This window comes from Dermacentor albipictus, chromosome 6 (assembly GCF_038994185.2).
Source record: "Dermacentor albipictus isolate Rhodes 1998 colony chromosome 6, USDA_Dalb.pri_finalv2, whole genome shotgun sequence".
In the NCBI taxonomy this organism is placed as follows: domain Eukaryota; kingdom Metazoa; phylum Arthropoda; class Arachnida; order Ixodida; family Ixodidae; genus Dermacentor; species Dermacentor albipictus.
Genome location: NC_091826.1, coordinates 82,628,378 through 82,648,384, shown reverse-complemented (window position 1 = coordinate 82,648,384; position 20,007 = coordinate 82,628,378). Strand labels below are relative to the sequence as shown.

Genomic DNA, 20,007 nt, shown 5'->3' with positions numbered 1-20,007 from the left:
CATCCTGTCATACAACAAATCGATGTGAGGGACGCAATAGGATTTCCGCATTCTATTGCTGGCTGATGTCGATGAACACCAGTACAGTCTTACTGATCCATTTTCAGTGTCGCCGAAACTATAGCCATCTCCTACTTACGTGATTATAAATTCCACTGCAGCTTTTACTAGCTCGATCAACTACCTATATATAGGTGTCCCATCTCTCTAAAGAGCTTTTTATGGCACCATCCTACGTAAAGCTACTTCCTTATAAAAATACTATGCGACCTAAACTCGAATACACATGCACCATCTTACATACTCGCCTAACAAAAAGCACGTGCTCCCCCTCCCCGCCCCAGCCTTCCCCCGAAAGAAAATGTGTCACTCGAAACACCATTTTGTCAAATGTGTGCCCACCCGCTCCCCTTATCTGAAAAAAATTAATTATAAGCCGCCCAACTCTGTGAAGGTGGATGACTAGCGAAGCTTTTTAGGGCAAAACACAGAGTCGACCCAGAGTATTGAACGAAGGTACCGACATATTTATAGTCCTAATGTGTGGTCATCGTGGCGATGTAGGTACGCACAAACATTGGCGTACCACCTCTGTTACTAAATGTGTCCGTCACGTAAGACAGCGAACGGCTCATACCCCCGTAGGTGCGGCCTCCCCATTAGGACGACAGAAAAGAAGCGAATTCTATACGTTGGAATGATGAGCGGCAACGGCGCCAGCTGTGAAAGAAGACGACGACGAACGCACGAGCAAGTGGCACTAGCGAGTGTGCGCGGCTGGCGCCGAGAATTTTTAGGTCCTTTTTGAAATTTTTCTACGAAACCTTTCCTCAAAAACATCTGTTCTTACCCGTGTGCCTGGGACCTCTTTGGCTCCCACGTGTGACAAGAATAGTTCAAGGGGCGTTACTGGTTCCCGAGCCCACATGTGTTTGTGTCATTGAGCTTGGACCCTTTCTGCATTACACCTTTCCCCATACGTAGGCTGCATTTCCCTGTGGGTTTCGACAGGCGTTCGTCCCTTGCTCCATAGAAAACGAATCACACTTCGTTGCTCGTACGCCGTGGACGTGTGAATCACAACCGCCATCTTGAACTGACAGCAGCGCTGATAGCAGCAACTGACAGCAGGCAGAAAAGGCCAGGCCGGTCCCAAGAAAGGTTCACCGGTGGGAATGGGTATATTGACTTCGCATTTACAGCCATTATTTGGCTACAGAGTAGGGGGCAAAGACTTTCTGATTCGCCCTCGCAGTTAGGGAAACCTTGTCTGATCATCGTCAGTGCTGGCAATAATTGACGTATACTACTTCAGTAAGAGCACCCAGGCAGTCTTTAGAGCTGTCAGGTGTCTCGTCATTGTCGCACCAAATTAGAAGCACCCATTCCAACACACACAAGCCTCAGTTGTATGCCAAGCATCAACCATCACTGCAATTACAGAGCACACAACCGTAGCTGTCAATCAGTGCTGGTGTTCCGCAGCAGAAACATAGCTCAGTAACAAAACAAAATTGTTTTTGCACTAAATGTAGTTTACTGTCATGCATAGTCGTATTGCCTGCAGCTATATCAGCTTCCTGTTTACAAGCATTGGCACTGTTCACGTGATCATTTGCTCAGAAGCCGAACTCAGTGCGCATCAAAAGGACATCAGGAACAGCCTTGAGAGCCTTCCTCAGTCGACGACTGTGGTTACAACTCATTATGGACACCTGAGCTCCATTATCCATACTTAAGTCACATCGCCACTCAGAAGCTTCTCACAGCGGTCAACGAAAATGCTCGCCTGAACTTCGCTGTCGATCATCGCAGCCGGAGGGTGGTGGATTGGAAATACGTCATCTTCTCCAACGAATCTACTTTATCGAGCCGCTGGAACTAGCAGAAATAACTGTGGCGCATGGAGAACACACGCTTCCGTCCGCAGAACATCAACGAGGTGGCCGCAAGCGGACGCACGTCGGTAAACGTGTGGGCGCCTATTTCGCGTGACGGCCCAAGTTCCCTTGCAACAATCTCAGGGAGATTTACGAGTGCTGCTATTGCACATTACTGCAGCACGAGATAATCCTATATGCATTGAATGGTCCACACTCGGATGGGTACTATCTATCCCAAGAGGACTTGTCTCCTGTGCGTACAGCAAAGGTCGTGACACGCCTTTTAGATGAACGAGGGGTAATGCGCCTTTACAGGTACGCGAAGGGTGCAAACATGAACTTAATAGAGCATGATTAGGCCCGTATGAAGGCTCTCTTTGGACTTCCACGCTCTCCTTGCACTTGGCCCGGCCACGGCGGTCGCATTTTGATGAAGGCGAAATGCGAAAAGACCCGTGTACTTAGATTTAGGTGCGCGTTAAAGAACCCCAGGTGGTCAAAATTTCGAGAGTCCTCCACTACGGCGCCTCATAATCAGAAAGTGGTTTTAGCACGCAAAACCCCATAATTTAATTTTTTCCCTTGCACTTGGCGACTGCTGATGAACTGTGGGAACCTATACGAGAACAGTGGAAACGTCTTCAAGGTGACACAGCCTTTGTCGAGGTTCTCTACGGGTCTCTGCCAAAAAGAATGGAGGCCCTCATTCAAGCCGGGGGAGCCATGACCCGTCATTAGCCCACTAAGCGCGCAAGGGTAAGCTAATGCCGATATAAGGGACACTTTTTTTTCTATTCATTCAAAGTTTGTTACCGTGACGCAGGCACCCAATAACAGCTTTCCGACTGACTGCTGGGTGCAACTTCTCTCGGTTCACGACAACATATATATACAGCGAAATAGGCATAAAGAACAATACTGCTGTTTCCTGCGCGTGAACGTTATTACAGGCGCTATCGTATCAAGCCAGTATCACTGCCAGACGTTCCATGCGTGTCATAGAGAGAGAGGGGGTATTTTGCGCAGAACGGCAAGCAACACATTGCCCCGCTCTGCGCCCTCTAACGCCTTATCATCGCTAGCGACCGGTGAAACGCAATCCGGGGCGCTATTCTGGACATTCCGCCATTTTCTTCGATGCGTGACGTAGGCGCGACGCAAACAAAATGGCGCTGGTGGCCCGGTTTTGCTTAGGTAACGTGACGCCACCTTGACGTTTTGCCTAAGAAACTGAAATGAAGGCACTGATTGTAGCGTTATCGGTAAAGTAGAACAGTTTTCCTCCTCAGTAAAAATAAAGCAGCTATCTCAAAGCGTATGATTATTCCGTCGAAAACGCTTCTCGCTTCCGTCGTCTGCTGCGTACAAGCCGTCGTCTGCTTCAATAGCTCGGATGCGTGTCCCTGGAAAATGGAATGAGTCATCGTATGTTGGTGCCAACGCGCTTGTTTTCTTTCTTGAGACAACATACGCGACCTACCAGTGGTGATGCGCGCACGTTCTAGGCCACGTTATCGCTATTTCGTGAAACGCAAGTGACTCAGCCCGACTCGGCTGGCTGAGAAACATTATCACCGATAGCGTTGCGCGCGCCAGAGATATCCACTAGAGCGACGCAAGCGCCGGCGCTGCCATCTCTTGTTCATTTCGCTGGTTTCTCGCACCGCGGGAGGAAACTTCAAGGCGCCGCCTTGCGTACATTTCTTTTTATAAATTAGAAAGAGGCCGTTGTCATAACGTCTGATTGTGCGAAAAGGCATTAATCTCGATTACAATACAGATGCAGCAGTGAAAAGTGGACAACGTTGCTGAAAGTTTGCTATTGGCGGCGAGGAGTTACGGAGTCGCCATCTAGCGGAAGCGCCTCGCTGGCGTAGTATGAGGGATCACGTGGCGCGCTCCTCATAGGTTTTGCTGTCAGCGCTCACTGAAAACAGCACGCGCGAGCTCTCCCGGACATTTCTGTAAGTACTTTCGAAACGAGAGAAGTTTTTTATTGTCTAAATAATAACCTTGGGCAAACTGAAAGCACACAATCGTTTACAGACGCTATCTCTTTACCGAATACGTACCGTGAACGCCACTGCGCGCGGTCGCCGCGATAGAGTCTCCCGAACCAGCTTCTTGCGTGAAAGGTTGTTAAACGCTGAGAGGAAGCTATGTGAAATATGTTCTTATAGTGTTTGTATAACTAAATGGAGCGTAATAGAACGAAGCCTCAATGCAGCGATCGCGCAGATTCCCAGCGACCGGCAGGTCTGGATGCTTGTCCGCGCACTGTTTCGCTTTCTTCGCGCGCGCGTTTTCGCACCGCGCCATGAGCTTTAGGCCGCAGAATATGAGAATTTGACAGAATACAAGCAACCATTGTTGCGTGGGTGCTATCAGAGCTGTTCAAAGATAACTTAATTGTAGAGACTTCGACGCCTACGGGGACTGTGATGTGCCGTCGCGACGATTCAATCTTTGTTTTCTTCTAAATTCTTTGACCTTTCAATATTATTTGTCGAATTGCGTCGCACTGTATGTTTATCGGTGTTCTCAGCGTGCAATTTCCCGCTGCTCTTTTTTTGTAATCCAGTGCATGCATTAATTCATAACACAAACATGACCATAAGCCAGGCTTTTTTTTAATGTCCTTCTTACCGCTGCCTTTCCACTCCACTCAACTTGCCAGTATCTATAGCATCGACAAGTTCATAGACCAAACCGTCATGACATTAGTCGGGCAGCGGACTCGGGCGAGCGTCTCAGTGCACGTTTTCAGAACATCGCAGACCGGGCGCTGTAGCAGAAATCTTCCTCGCGTCTGTGCTTGCTGCATACCCGAGTTGTAGCCGATGACTGTTTGCCGGTTTTATGTTTCGCGAGCCAAGCTTCACGCAGCTTCTTGTCCTGCGGCTTCGTGTGAATAAGGCTGACACCGGCCTCTGTTACGTGCGTTCGGCCCTGCGGCACTGAGCAGTAGCCTACTATGTTGCGCGCCTTCAAAGGCAGCCACTACCTATTGTAGTGCTTTCAAGCGTCGTAAAGGATACACTCGAAGCGCGAAAATTTCGCCACTTAATGAGGACCGCAGCGTACGAGAGAATTTAACCTCGTTTTCAGCTCGCTTCGGCGCTCCCGAAGCAGCCGACGCGGCCGCTATGTCCACGTGATCCCTCCTAGCACGTCACGCCGACGGTGGCGCCAGCTTTTCCAGTGGTGGAGCTCGAGGCCAATATTCAACCAATATTATTTCGTATAAACGCGTTCTTTTAAAAAACGATGGCCCTAAACACAAATGCCAACACCACCCGAGAGCGATGCAAATACTATGAGCACGCGTTATGAACAAAAGATTTTCGTGGCGCCAAACGACGGGGAAAATGTGGCGATACGCATTCCTCTCGGCTCCCATTGCATATGGCTGCCCATTAGCATAATTCGCGCGGCTCGTCGCAGTAAAAATTATGGCGGAAAATCTCAGCAATGGCGGCCCAGCGCAACGTCACGCATCGTCAAAATGACGTTTACGAAACAGCCCTTCCTGTGACGCTCCTGACGAGATATTCCTTCAGCCAATCAGCAAGCTGGCACGGCACATATCTTGGATCGCCACCACATATTCGGGCAATTGCACATGTATTGCACTGGTTGTGCATGCTACCGCTCACATTCTTTTTGAAGCGCTAACATCGCAATATAGCTGCCAAGGACCAAAGAAATGTGTTAGTCCATAAAATTTGCAGCTCCACGTCGCGTTTCGTCATCTTGATGAAAACGCAAAATTGCATTTTGTAATACTTCCGCTTCCCGGCACAAATTTCAAAACATGTGACCTCTCGACAGCCAATCAGAGAGTAAACATGGCGGATAATGGCGGCCGTGCAGCCGCCATGCGTGTCCAGAATAGAGCCCCAGCTGCCGTTTCGTAGCAACGCTAGCGAGGCGGGCGTGCAAACAGTTGGCGGAAAAGCCCCCCCCCTCTCCCCTCTGATTTCTAGAACGCCATCCATTTATCGCGCTAACTCGGTTTCGAGGCTATTTGTCACGTCTTCGCGTCTTCTTGCTTATACTGCTCACGACAGTACGTGTACGCGATATACAACTTTATACTCTATGTTGCATAATGGCCATTTTCCCGCTATACAAAAACAAAGTGATACCTGCGTTTACTATACTTCTACACATTCAACCAAGTTACTTCACACAATAAAGCACAGCTAATAAAAAAAAATAAAGCAACCCTGAATGTTCACATACTATACGCATGTCTTAGCACTGTGCGCCGCAAAAAAAAAGAAGAAGAAAGAAACATAGAGAAAAAAATTACAGGGTCTCTTTAAGATCTCTCTCAAGAGGTGAACGCCGAAAGCCTACTCTTCCTCCTCTTATCATTCGCCTTTTTCTCTTTGCCTCTTCTCTTTCTCTTCATTCTTTTAGTTATTACTGTTCACAATTAAGCATTTTTTGTCATTTGTAATTAATTGCGGTCATTACGAGCCGTTGTTAGACATACTAGTCATTTCGTAGTCATTACAAGTCATTAGTAGTCATTTAAGTCATTACTACTCATTACTAGTCATTTCTAATCAATTGTGGTCATTACAAACTGGCGTTAGACATATTGGTCATTTCGGAGTCATTAGTAGTCATTACAAATCATTAGTAGTCATTATTTGCCTTATCTCTTATCTATTATTAGCCTCATTATTAGCTATTCATTATTATTCTCTACCAATCTCTACTATAACGTTATCATTCAGTAACTGTCACTTTTCATTCATCATTTTTCATTCTTTAATCTGCCTTCATATGACCTGATGACGTTTCTGCGGACACACCGGCGGTCATGTCTGCTGACACAAACTTCAGCATGAGCCTAGAAAGGCTTTCGCCTTAAAACATCACGTGCAAGAAGATATCACTTGTCAGAGCGCTCATTCATAACCAATAAAAGTATGATTACAGGAGACAGAAGTTTCAGTTCCAATGCAAAGCATCGATGGCTGACTCGAGCGATCACGGTCACGCGGAGGCCACCCGAGCTAAGTCTTAGAGTTACTGTATACGGCTCCCTGTGCAGAGAGCGTTACACTAATTATATAGCCTGGGTTAATCACGGCGGACGAAAATTACGGCGGAATGGCCCGTCTCATGATGATTGTCGACGTTAATGCGCGTAGCATTGAAGCAGTGTCACGACACATCGTTTTGCCGCCGCCGAAACGTGTCCAAGTATGAGCCATGTATGCATACGCGTACGAATGCTCCCAATGCCCTCGTGACACGCTGCGCCATCTGGCGCCGCCGCCACCAAGTCCGCACGTGGCGCGCGTGTGAATATGTATGCGGACAAAATTTTCGCAATTTACATTATGCGGGTGTATGATTCCGCCCTGCACCGGACAAAGTTTAAAGTGTTTCATTTTTTTTTTGTCGTTGAAAAGCGCCGCATAACGACTGAGGTATACAAAAGGTAATTTTCATGTTACTATCATCAGCAAATAGCAATTAAAGCAAATTATTCCTTACGGCCCCCACGTAGCTTGCGTAACCGCTTCACGAAGTCAGTGTTCACGGCCGCAGCCATACGTACATGCCGGCTCACACGTGAACCGGCATAACGCTACGTTATAAACAATAAGATTATTGGTAAAAAAAAAAGCGCGTATATATATTTCTTGTGCATTCGAATTCGATAAACGCGGTAACCTTCATATTATTATTACATTTCAAAGCAAATTCAGGACTCCGACACTCGCTGCGTTGCATTTACATTTGACATCCAAAACGCCATCGCACGCCGGCCATCAGTGAGGGCCACCAGAAAACCGCCGCCTAACTCCCGTTCCTTCGGCGTAATAATTCAATTCAAAACAAATCGTTGCATAATGCAGCCCTAGGAACAGTACTAATGAAGGGGAACCATCAGCAGACGCGGCACCAGGCAAAATGGTAATGAAATACGTACCCGCCATCGCAGAGCACAGTCGTTTCCACAGTCGGCGGACACGTTTCATGGCGACGAACAAAGCGAAGCGAGCACCGATCCGCACGCCACACAACAAAGCGCTCGCCAGACAGCGCGCGGACACCACCAGACGCAAAACGCAGCCTCCGCTTGATCTTCCCTCGACACACCGCGCACAAATCGAAAATTAGAACAAAATTGCAACTCTGACGCTAAGCCGCGGCGATTAAAATCATCACATGGCGCCAACGGCAAAACTTGTGAAGCGGCGCTCACCGCTGCCTAACCGAACGAGCCTGGGAAAAATGTTCAAATGCCTCAAGCGATCACATTGACATTCCATTGGCGAATAGCTGTCACGTGTGCCCAGAGTAGTAAAGGCCGTTGAGGCGCAGGGAGGAGGAAAAGTATGCGAGGCAAACAACCAAGTTGCACCGCTAAGTTACGAGAACAAGGGTTCCTTCCTCTCGCTGCGATGTTTTCAGCCGTACTTTCGTTCTATTCTTTCACTCTCTCCTAGATATCTTAGGGTTTCCTCGCCCTTCGTTTTGACGCTTCGTCCGATTCGTCTCTCGTGGTTGTGCCACGAAGCATGCTTTTATTTTTCAGGATTTTATTTAATAGCAGGTTCGGTGCTTCAAGCTTTGGGTGTTGTGGCCCTATTGGAACGCTGTGCGAAGCGGACGAAGCATTAGAGTTGTAGCTCAACAAGCCCGCTCGCCCGCAGCCTGCAAGGAAGTTTGCCTTAAAGTGCTTTGCCTGTACATGTCGCGCCACCTAACAGCGGCGGTGAACACCCGCGAGTAGGCCCTCACATGCCCTCACCGTCATTTCACCATTGTTCGTGGCACGCTCAATCCCGCCAGAAAGCCTGCTTTTCCAATTTTCCGATGCATTCACCGCGGCCTCTTGGCAGCTCCTCCGTGAAAAGTGTGAACAAAAAAGAACAAGCGCAGATACTGCTGCGTTACGGATTGTCCTAACCGCGAAGAGGATGTCGGCATCAAACTGTACCGCTTCCCTTCAAAACCGGTGGAAGCAATCCGGTGGCTAAGTGGATCGTCGCGGTTCGTGTCCGTCTTGCGAATTTCTGTTAAACGAACTAAAACGTAAATGCAAGAACAAGAAAGAAAAAAAAGAATAAGCAGCGGCATCCGTAAAAACACACACTAAAGCGTCAACTGCATAAAAACGCGTGGACTGATTCCCGCTGTTGTAAATTATATAGTTGTTTAGCTCGTCTTGCTCCAAAACAAACGCGCAGTGGTTGTTACGTGTCAAATCTAGCTTCGTAAGCGCTCCGTGCTGGAGCTTTGTACGCACCAAGATCAAGACGCGACTGCTGGAACTGGGTTCATTAGTGCCGTTGTTTTCTCGCGCTTAGAATAACAAAACTAAGGTTGGAGTACGCCGCAGCACACGTCGAATATTCTAAAATTAGCACTTCTCTCGCGCACGCTAGCGCATATTTGTTCAGTCTTCACGTTATTTAGTCTCAGCTGATTGCTCTCTATTATGCTTCAGCGGTAATTCCCTCTCACATTCGAGCCCGAACGACAATACTAGAATATGCTCGAGGCACTTTGGCAACGGAGAAAAAAATCACTTACTCGTCATTTCGCCAAAACCTCTACATTTGTGAGGTGCGAGGCACGCTCCAAGTAATGAAGCGACAGATGAGTTGAAAAACGTCCACGGCCGTATTTGCTGACTTAAGTGGCATAAAATACCGATTTGTTAACTCATTTTGAGTTCGACGTCATAAGCATGCTTGCATTGTTGTGACAAACACTTCGCGACCTGCGGTGGTTCCTTAGTGGCTATGGTGTTGGGCTGCTAAGCACGAGGTCACGGGATCGAATCCCAGCCACCGCGGCCAAATTTCCACGGAGGCGGAATGCGAGAACCACGTTGAAGAACCCCAGGTGGTCCAAGTTATTCCGGAGTCCCCCACTACGGCGTGCCTCAAAATTATATCGTAGCTCTGGCACCTAAAACCCCTACTCTAATTTAGGCACCTCGCTGCTTCGTCCGTGCTCTTTACTTCTTTGTCACGATATACGTGGTTGATGTCGTAAATTTGACGCCCTTTTTCAAGCGTCGGTGGTCCAAAACGGGCCTCGATGTTTTCGATTGCCTTAAAACCGCAATTTAGAACTAACGTCACGTTTCAAACGAGCGCCGTAGAAGCAGCCGCCTTGGTGTTTCGCGGAACTGACGCGATGGTGCTGACGGCTGAGTCAATCTAAAGCCACTGAGGGCCTTTAAGCCGATCGCTCCGCCGCCTGACCATCGGAGGAGCCCATACATGTTTATTGCTGATTATTTCGGCACGGCAATTCGCAGCCCTTGGGTTCACGTTGCTTCACGTGGCGTTGCACCGGGGGCGGCGCTGGGTTGACGACGCCCGGCGTTTGAAGTATTGCTGAGACAGTTTACGTGTTTTGTTTACAGAAAGCATTCTCCTGTGTAGCAATTACAGATTTTCGTTAGTGAATACTGTGGCCACCGAGACGGCCGCGAAACGCTGCGCCCCGGCGCGTTCGCTTCGACGCTCGATCCAAAACATGCATGGCACTGCGCCGCCGCTCATCTCACCGCGCCACTGAATGTGAACGCCTTCACTACAGAGAACGAGGTGAACTCGAAGCGCTACGAGCGTCGGTGCGATCAGAAGCCGCGTCGCTTGCAAACGCAGACGCTTGCGCTGGGAAAATGTAGTTCGTGTTAATTCCTTGTACCATCTGCTTGTACCATCTTGCGTCGTATATAGCAAATACGCAATGCTTTAGTTTTTTTAACGAGCTTGTTCGGTGTTCATTCAGGCGAAAAGCTGCTACATACAGCTTGGATGTGCCTGAAGGGCCCTCACACGGCAAGGGTACGTCTGCTATCGGCATACACATTGCGCTGGGAAAATGTAGTTCGTGTTAATACCTTGTACCATCTGCTTGTACCATCTTGCGTCGTATATAGCAAATACACAATCCTTTTGTTTTTAACGAGTTTGTTAGGGTTCATCCAGGCGAAAAGCTGCTACATACAGCTTGAATGTGCCTACATACACACACAGGAAGGACGCTCATATTTTAACATATATAATTACAATGCACTTACAAAGAAAGATAAACGACACCATGCCATCAACGCCCCTAACGTGTATGTAACAGGGTTAACAGGGTACTTCCTACAGTATACATACAGTTAAAGATTAACACTGCTGTCAATATACCCAAGACGCACATTATCGTGTTCCATGAGATCAGAAGTGCACTGAGTGCGAACGTCTGTGACATTCAGCAATTAGTGTGGAATAACAATAAATTAGGTTTTTTTCCCCCTTTCCAATATTACTTATTCTTGTGTAATTTACTTATTATTTATTCCTGAAATTTGATTTAGACTTAACGTATTTGAGACGGCATTTTATTTCTCGTACTTAACCAAAAGCGATGGTAAGGTGTATCTTAACGACCCCTTGAGATAATTAGTGCGCCTGCATGGTACTAACCACCTGCCCTCGCCCGGCGGCGTATCAGGAAAACATATCCCCTGGACGCCGGGGGGAGTGGGGAGGGGGGGGGGTCAGAGCTGCGCGCCTATTGGCTCTCGCCGCAGGCCACTTCCGCCTAGCATGGCGGCACCCAAGGCCGCGGCCTCCAACGTTGCCTCCGAGATTAAAATTTGTTTACGCTCCGACGCTGGGCTGCCGCCGCGGTGAACGCGATTCAGCATTGGACAGTGACGCCCATTCGGTGGTAGGAGCACGCATCACTTGCATTGTGGTGTATCCGAGGCAAGGGAAGCAACTTGAAATGCTTCAACGAACGCCTGTGTAACGTTGCGCAAGGGTTGACTGCAGGCCTTTGACACCGCCGAGCCTCCCTGCCGAAAACCGCGTCGCTCCGCTTTCAACCACGCTGCAAAAATATTCACGCAGAACGTGGACACGCGCCACGTGGAAAAGGAGGCGGAATAATCATGGAGCCATGGATTAGCCGGTTTCTTAGCGCGAGCTCCTTTAACAGGTCCGGTGATATCTGTGCTGCCGGCAACTGCGCGCATCACTGCACCCATATATCGGCAGTTTTCTTTGACCGAAGACAAAAAACGCCTGTCACTAGCAAAATCTACAGATTTCATGCATCCAAATTATTCTTGGAACCAACAATGGCGTCCTTAACGGCAATTCGAAGTATCATTTACAAGGCTCACCCCGTTGCCGTGTTCCACCACTTAATTTTTGCTCGCACAGATGTGGCCTGGCAGTATCCCCTTAATGCTTCCTCTGCAATGAGCCGGAATCCATTGATCGTTTTTTTTTATTATCGTGTCGGCGGTTTTCTACTCGTCGAAAAGGATGTCTTGAAACTCCGCTCGGAAATCTAGGACTGCCTTTAATCAGTACTGTTATACTCTCCGTTGGAGTAGCCGTATTAGGATGCAGCCACAAGAACGTTTGCCTAGAGATTCCTAATTTCCTATGTGACAGAAAAAGAATGCCCTATTTAGTAGTTTCCATATTTGATTTCCTTCTAGTTCATTTTAGAAAATTCATAAAGTAAGAACACAAATTCACAGTTAAATTATTATTAGTATTATTACTCAAAGTTTAACTTGCTCATGTTTAAGTATATCGTTTAATTTATGGATTTCAGCAATAACTTATTGCTACTAATCCTACCAAGGCAAGGCTGACTATAGTATTAAACACTAATTTATCTAATTTATTAATAGTTTCTTTCTCATTTTAGATTATTCGTTCATTTTGCTTTTCTGTTAACTAATTATTTATCAACTAATTAATTTTATTTTTCAATCATATTGCCACCCGATTCGTGGCCTATTCTTTGTAGTGGGTTTGTGCCATTGAGGATTCATCAGCATCATCATCATCATGTGTTGAGACCACAACAATAACGACGACACGGTAAGTTTTTGTTCCAGTTCAAAGTGCATATTTCGGAGAACGCCAGTATGATCAGGTAAGACAACGCCGCATATGTTACGCGGAGCACCCACTTGTCCATATAATTCGACGCCACACAGCGTGACTGAGTGCATGCCACGCGGAATGAGAAGCGCGCATATATTTGCAGATGTGCATCCATAAGCCTTCAAAGCATTTTTCAAACCATGAGCACTTTCCTGCTGCCACGCGTGCGGCTTAAGTCTGGCCCCCCATTTTTCATGGATATGATTTTCTTATCCGGCTATGAGTGAAGGAAAAGCGCGTGGCCAAGACGTAATTGTCTCGTCTTTTACTGGAATAAAGCGTAGACCAAGCGGGAAATTGCACTAAAACACTGAGCTTGCTACGATTATTCTGTTATGGAAAAAAAGAAAAAACGGTATTTTCTGATGGCTTCAACGCACGGCCCTGTTGTCATGTGGCGAAGCATTCACTGTATTGCAGTGAAGCGAGTGAGAATTTTCGCGCATATGCAGTGTAAGCAACACGTTATTATAAACACTGTAAGCCTGGATAGGCCAAGCTTCTAGCCTTTATTATATTAGATGCTCACATGAGGCATCCTCGCTGAAGCTTACAGTGTGTTGTAGTGAAGTGAAGAAAGAATTTGCGCGCGTACTACGTGTAAGCAAGATGTTATCAAATCTGTAAACCCCACTGGGCCACGGTTGTAGTCTATTACTATCTCAGATGCGCACCTGAGGTCTCCGTCTGCCGGTATTATATTTATTTTCGCCTGCTATACCATTTCACCGCAGAACATGCAAGTATTGTGGAGAAGCTTTTTTAAAAGCACATTTACCATCATCAAATGCGTATAACTCCAACCCCCCCCCCCCTCCCCCAGAAAAAAAAACGAGAACAATAGCTACCAGATCAGCAATGACGCAAAAAGAACCGTCCATGAACTGGAAGCAGAAACAGGGGCGTAGTCTTCAGAAATCATCACTAATCTTGTAAATATACGAACATGGATTTGTTTTATTGGCATTGTTTAGACACAATTGTTTTAAAACAAAGCTTATTCAAGCAAGTCATATAATCTGAAAGAGTGTAGAGAATTCTATAATGTCTTGCGGTTACGAGCGCTGTAAATGCTTGACCCACATCTGGTACGCTGAGAGACCTCAGAGAAACCACATGACAAAACAAAGCAAGTAGAGAGGTTATCCACTTGAGGGTAGCATATTGTTTCTACACTTTGTCTTATAACTCGGAGATCACTCAACTAGCCTAGAAGAAACAGTGTACTAGCAGGGAAGCACTTCTTAATTTGCTCTTATTTCTCAAAACATGCTGAAGTAAGCTTGAGTTCATTATATGAGCGTGCAGAACTGCAGTAAATGAAAATATTTTCATCCAAACGTATACCTTGCAGAGCGTCGTCTTCATGAGCACCAGCAGACTTGCATGTTGTTATTGTGCCATCAAGACTGCTTCCCGATTTAGAGCATCAAAAGGTGTATAAAAAGACGTACAAAAAGAAACGCGTTTCATGATGATGAATGTGCTTCGAAATGCTTCTCCACAATATTTATTTGTACTGCGGTGACATTGTATAGCAAGCGAAAAGAAAAAATAATACCGGCAGACAAAGGCCTCAGCTGCGCACCTGAGATATTAATGAAGACTACAACCGTGGCCCTGTGGGGTTTTCCAGTTTTTATCAAAGATTCTCTCTTCGCTTCACTGCAACACACTGCGTGCTTCAGCGCGGAGGCCTCAGGTGATCACCTGAGATAATAATAACGGCTAGAAGGATGGGCCAAATGAGGTTTAAAGTTTTTATAACAACACGTTGCTTACACTGCGTATGCGCGAAAATTCTCACTCGCTTCACTGCAATACACTAAGTGCTTCGCCGCATTACACAGTTTTCAAGAATCGTAGCAACCTCATTGTTTTAGTAAGAGTATCACGCTTAGTCTACGCTTTATTCCAATAAGAGACGAGACAATTACGTGTTGGCCAAGGGCTTTTCCTTCACGCATAGTGGGTATAAGAAAATCATATCCCATTGAAAAGGAGGGGGGGGGGGGGTCAGAGCTAAGCCGCACGCGCGGCAGCAGGAATGTGTTTATGGTTTGAAGCGTGCTTTGGAAGGCTTATGGACGCATATCTGCAAATATATCGCGCATCTCATTCCGTATGGCATGCACTCAGTCACTCTGTGTGGCGTCGAAATATTTTGGACAAGAGCGCGCACCGTGTAACGTATGTGGCGTTAAGTCTTACCCGATCGCACTAGCGTTCTCAGAAATATGCACTCTGAACTGCAACCAAAGCTTACTGTGTCGTCGTTATTGCTGCTGCCTCAACACATGGCTCCACGATCATGCCGCCGGCGTCTTGCTTTTCGAAGTGGCGCGTGTCCACGTTCCGCATGAACGCTTTTTCAGCGTCGTTGAAAACGGAGCGACGCGGCTTTCGGCAGCGAGGCGCGGCGTTGTCAAAGTCCTGCACACAACCCTTGCGCAACGTAGCACAGGCGTTTTTTGGAGCATTTCAAGTTGCTTCACGTGTCTCGGATACACCACTATGCAAGTGATGCGCGCTCCTATCACCAAATGGGCGTCAGTGCCCACTGCTGCATAACGTTCGCCGCCGCGGCAGCCCAGCGTCGTAGCGTAAACAAACTTATATCTCGGAGGCAACGTCATAGGTCGCGGCCCTGGGTGCCGCCATGTTAGCAGAAGTGGACTGCGGCGAGCGTCAATAGGCGCCCAGCAAAGGTCGTGGATTCTAGTGCCTAAATAACTCTACCTTAATTCGCTGCACCTGAATTAACTTCGCCTTAATTAACACCAAAGGCCGTGGGTTCGAATACGCTTCCCTCGCAGCGGGCGTAGGAATGGCGGACGCCGTAGCAGACGACGCGGTTGTCTGCACCCTGTTTGGAGCAGCGGGCGAGGAGGAGATCGAGGCACCCTGAGGCAATGTGCGCAAAGCCGCGCTACTGGAAAACGTTAGTCGATCGTTTATAGAACGTTGCAAGCACCGAGTGCTAGTCGGAAACGCCTGGAGCTTCTTATAGAACACTTCGACCGTAGGAACTAGCTCTTTCGCCAACGTTTCATCAATTTGGTCCATAAAGTCCCTGTAATATCCCGTCGATGCTATATACGTGATCCTGTTGGTCTAACCATTGGACCCACCCAGGGGCCTGTGGCTGTCAATCGCTTTCTGATTCATTCGAGGCGGCGGCAGCCCGGGACTGCCACGATGCGTGTTAATGCGTGTACGGAGGGGGGGGGGGGGGGGTGTACCATGATGCTTCGGCGGATGCCGATATAGTTATCACATGCTGTGGATATGGGGACGTCGATTCATGCACCGCTAACGCTCCTTGGTCGTCCAGGCCTGCCCGAGAACCATGGTTACGCCAACGCTCATTGGCTGAAAGCAGTACCTCGGACAGTGCACGGGCATTTCGGGAAGTCAAATCGAAGAGATTAAAACCAGATTTGCCAGAATCCGCCGTAGCTGCGATAAACGCCAGAGAATGACGCACCGAAAAGCTTTCACCTATACAATTACGTCTCCTTGATCTAAGAAGCGTTTCTGTAACGCCACGCCTCCGGGCGCAGCCACTGCTTCATCGTTTCCAACGTATACGGGGCTGCAATCAAAACAAGTGACGAGGAACCTTCGCCTAGACGCTTACCTTCCATGGGAATAGAAGAGCAGGACCTCGGCTGACCAGTGTCCAAGCAACACCTGCCGTCGCGGGCTACGTCTCTATGGCTACGTTGTCACGAACGCACGAAGTAGCCAGCTTCCCTCGGCTTGCAGATTCCTGCGACTGCGGCGAAGCGCGCGCCGGCGCTATGGCCTCTTTGCATGTGTCGTGCACGCCAGTAGCGTTCCCGAAGCTCGCCTCACAATGCGTTGGTCCCGCGCAGGTAACTCGTAGCCTGGGAACGCGCGTTCCACCGGGACGCGCTTGCGGTCGTGCTCGTGGAGAATGCCTTCGCAGCGTTCCGATGATTCTTCGCAACTGGATATGTGGTGCGTGACAACCATACATGTGTTGGAGCCCCAGATAATGATGATGATAATTCCAACCAGTGTGCTCACCGTGAAGAGATGGTATTTCGCCGAAGAACGCAAAAAAAGATTAGGTTTAGCATGTCCGGTATTTGGGTTTCTGCTGGTGTAAATTTTCGGCACTGGGGCAATTGTGTTGTTGCCAAAAATTTCGCAGCATAGCAACGTACACTTGGTTACTGCAACATTAGCTGTTTTTGCCTGTTTGAGCTCTGCGCTACCAGGTGGCTGCACCATGCAGACCACTCTAAGATTATTGAGGGTCTTTAGGCCGCTCACGTTTACGCCTCCGCCCGCGTTTATCCGAATACTGGACAAGCTAATCCTCTCCGGAGTCTACTATTGCGGAGGCTAGTGTTACTGCACAGCCCTTATAGCTTATTTGTCGTGTGCGTAGCTGTGTCATATTTTCGTACTGCCGCTGTTATTCCAGCGAGCTTTTGTGGGCCATACACACTTGATGACGGTGATGCCAAAATAAGAACGACACACATAAACGCATGACAGTAGTCTATCTTTATTGCAATTATACGGACGCTCGGCGCGTGTTTGCACCGTCGCCGTAAGCGTCATCGTGCCTCCTGTCCCGCTATCGAGGGAACCCGCCGTGGTTGTTCAGTGGCTATGGTGTTGGGCTGCTGAGCACGAGGTCGCGGGCGAAATGCGAAAACACCCGCGTACTTAGATTTAGGTGCACGTTAAAGGACCCCAGGTGGTCAAAATTTCCGGAGTCCCCCACTACGGCGTGCTTCATAATCAGAAGTTGGTTTTGGCACGTAAAACCCCATAATTTAATTTTTCTTTTGTCCCGCTATCGACGGCGCATGCGCGACTCGCGCGCGGTAAGTCACCAGAGCTAGCATTTCTTTCTCTATGGAGCTAGGGTTTTCCACAGACCGCGAACTCGTTGGTTTGCGAGAGCGCGACGAACCGAAGCGGACGCACAGTGAACGCTATGTTCTGCCAGAGTCCTGGTTCTGCCTTCCGCCGCCAGCACGAGCGCTGTGCGGCAGGCTAGCGAGCGCTCAAAAGCGTTCGCAAAACGCTCTCTCGAGAGCGTTCCAATGAAAGACGAGGAGCGGGGGCGTTGTGATCCACGGGCAGGACAGGAGCCGTTCGGCGACTCCGAGGGCAGTCGAGAGTGGTCGAGAGCAGCTCGAGGTGCTGGCGAAGGACATAAGTTCATGTAATCTGCTAAACTATTCTACTTCCTCCTCTACTGTAATATCCAACACAGGTGAATAAAATAGAAATACAGGATTCTTTTTCCCTAGATAACGTAGTCTCCATTGCGAAACATCTCAGTTAGTTGAAATTTGTTTTCTTTTTAGATATGCGTTATGAATGCACACTTTGAGTGAAGAAAAAAAGTTTCGCATTTTCTATGGAAAGGGGTGAAAACTAGAAGAAAACCAGTTATAGCGTAAGAAATGCTCTCTTTTTTTTTTAAGCACCAAATAACCGTAAGATTTGCACAACTTTTTGTCGTTCCTGTAAAATATACGTTCAAATATGTTCAGTATACTCAAAAAATGTCATTTTTTGCAGACTGCCTTTCCATTTCACAAGAAGTATTATAAGAAGAAAACCCACACACAGTTCACTGCTATTTTTACAGGAAAACGTTGGCACTCGATTATGCCAGTCGAATGCGTGTAAAAACAACCGTATAACTTTTAGACTGTGTTTTCCGGATGTAGCCGGCGTCTTCTTCGTGTTCTACACGTTCCCTTCGGATTTGCGGAAAGAGATATGTATGTGTTACAAACAAAAAGAGTGAGCTGCTCCAAGCTTTCCATCAGAGAGGTCGCATTGGTGCTCTTTAGAAAAAGGATGGTTGCACTGAATGAGTCCTCTTTGTTTTGTTTTACATGTAATGAGTACGATTGAACACGTCTGCTTCTTTTTCATTTGTCTTCTATCGCTCACCTCGTGAAATTTCCTGTATGACGTTGACGTCGTCTTGTTTTCTTCAACTATAGCTAGATCGAAGCCTAGAATTGAGCAGCCAGAATAGAATTTTGAGAAAAGCCGAACGAATCTAGCAGTAAAAAGCAACAACTTTGTTCTAGTAGAGACCAGTGGCTCAGTCTGAGTTTTTCAAGAAAGGCTGAGTCTTTCCGCTTTACCACCCGGGGATCCAAATAAAAAATTAAGAAAACTCACACTTCTCTTACTTCCAGGATGGAGATCATGATATTTGAATGAAAAAATATGGGTGCAATAAAATGTGACTGCTTCCTTATGCCATTTAAATAACTGCCCCTAATCACTACGAAAATGCTCTTAATGATTTCTTTGTAATCAGTCTTCTAAAGCTCAGGTTATTAGCGTCATGGTGTGTCCACCAGGCCGAGGAACTCCTCTGCAAAAACTTCCCGGTCGCTGCGCTTATAGCATTTTTAATAAAAAATATCTGTATGGTCTAAGAAAAAAGGACACGTCTATATCCTGGTACATGCCTTGTGTGGCATCAGTAACATCGCCGGGTGTACACTGCTCTTCTTACTAAACTAACGGCCTATCTACGCTCAAATTTGACACAAAGGTATCATTTTGCATCAAGTTGAGTTTAATACTGCCACGTTTGCGCGCATTGCCTACCAGTTTTGGCCAAAATAATTTATATTCTTCTCGAAAAACGTCAGTCGAAGCATGTCGATTCCGCTGTAACGGAATGGTGGCGCCATCTTTCAGCTCTGCGGCGAAAGGCAACGCGCACGATGTGTCCCTGGATAGGGGCAGGGACGAAGAGCTTTTCTTCCGAGGCTTTATTTAAATTATTTCTTTTTTTGCAATCTATAGTTGTGCACCAAAAACATTTATAGTAGTTCTGTAAATACACCATCTCGAGATAAACTTGTTATATAAATGAAGCCTTGCGTGAGATTCTATGTTACAATGTTTATGAAAGTTTGGAAAGACCTTACTCATAAATTAGTGGTGCATTTAGAAACTGGGTATCACGCACCGCCTTCGCCCACTTCTGGTCTATTATTAGGTGCTGTTTAAAGAATTGTGTAGCGTTTTTGTCGTTATCTTGTAAACTTGATACCAGAGTTTTCATTAATTTTGCAATTTACCACTATTCTGAAAAAAAAATGCTGTCTAAATAAAAAAATTGCTTTCTACAGTCATTAGATGTTAAC

General features: G+C 47.2%; 2 protein-coding genes across 4 annotated transcripts in view; one reads left to right on the top strand and one right to left on the bottom strand.

Annotated features, from left to right (window-relative positions):
- LOC139061247 (filaggrin-2-like) overlaps positions 1-16,834 on the bottom strand; it is a 29,510-nt gene extending 12,676 nt beyond the window's left edge. Inside the window, exon 1 of one of the 2 annotated variants that reach the window (XM_070540954.1) lies at positions 16,476-16,834. In XM_070540954.1, the coding sequence (XP_070397055.1) occupies positions 16,476-16,482 (7 nt within the window). In that variant the 5' untranslated portion in view covers positions 16,483-16,834. Of the gene's footprint in view, positions 1-7,839; positions 8,144-16,475 lie in introns of those variants that run through there. The other variant, XM_070540953.1, reaches the window with a different exon arrangement.
- Positions 1-20,007, top strand: part of LOC139061250 (major facilitator superfamily domain-containing protein 4A-like) — a 457,040-nt gene that overhangs the window by 68,291 nt on the left and 368,742 nt on the right. The gene's annotated exons all lie outside the window — the stretch shown is intronic.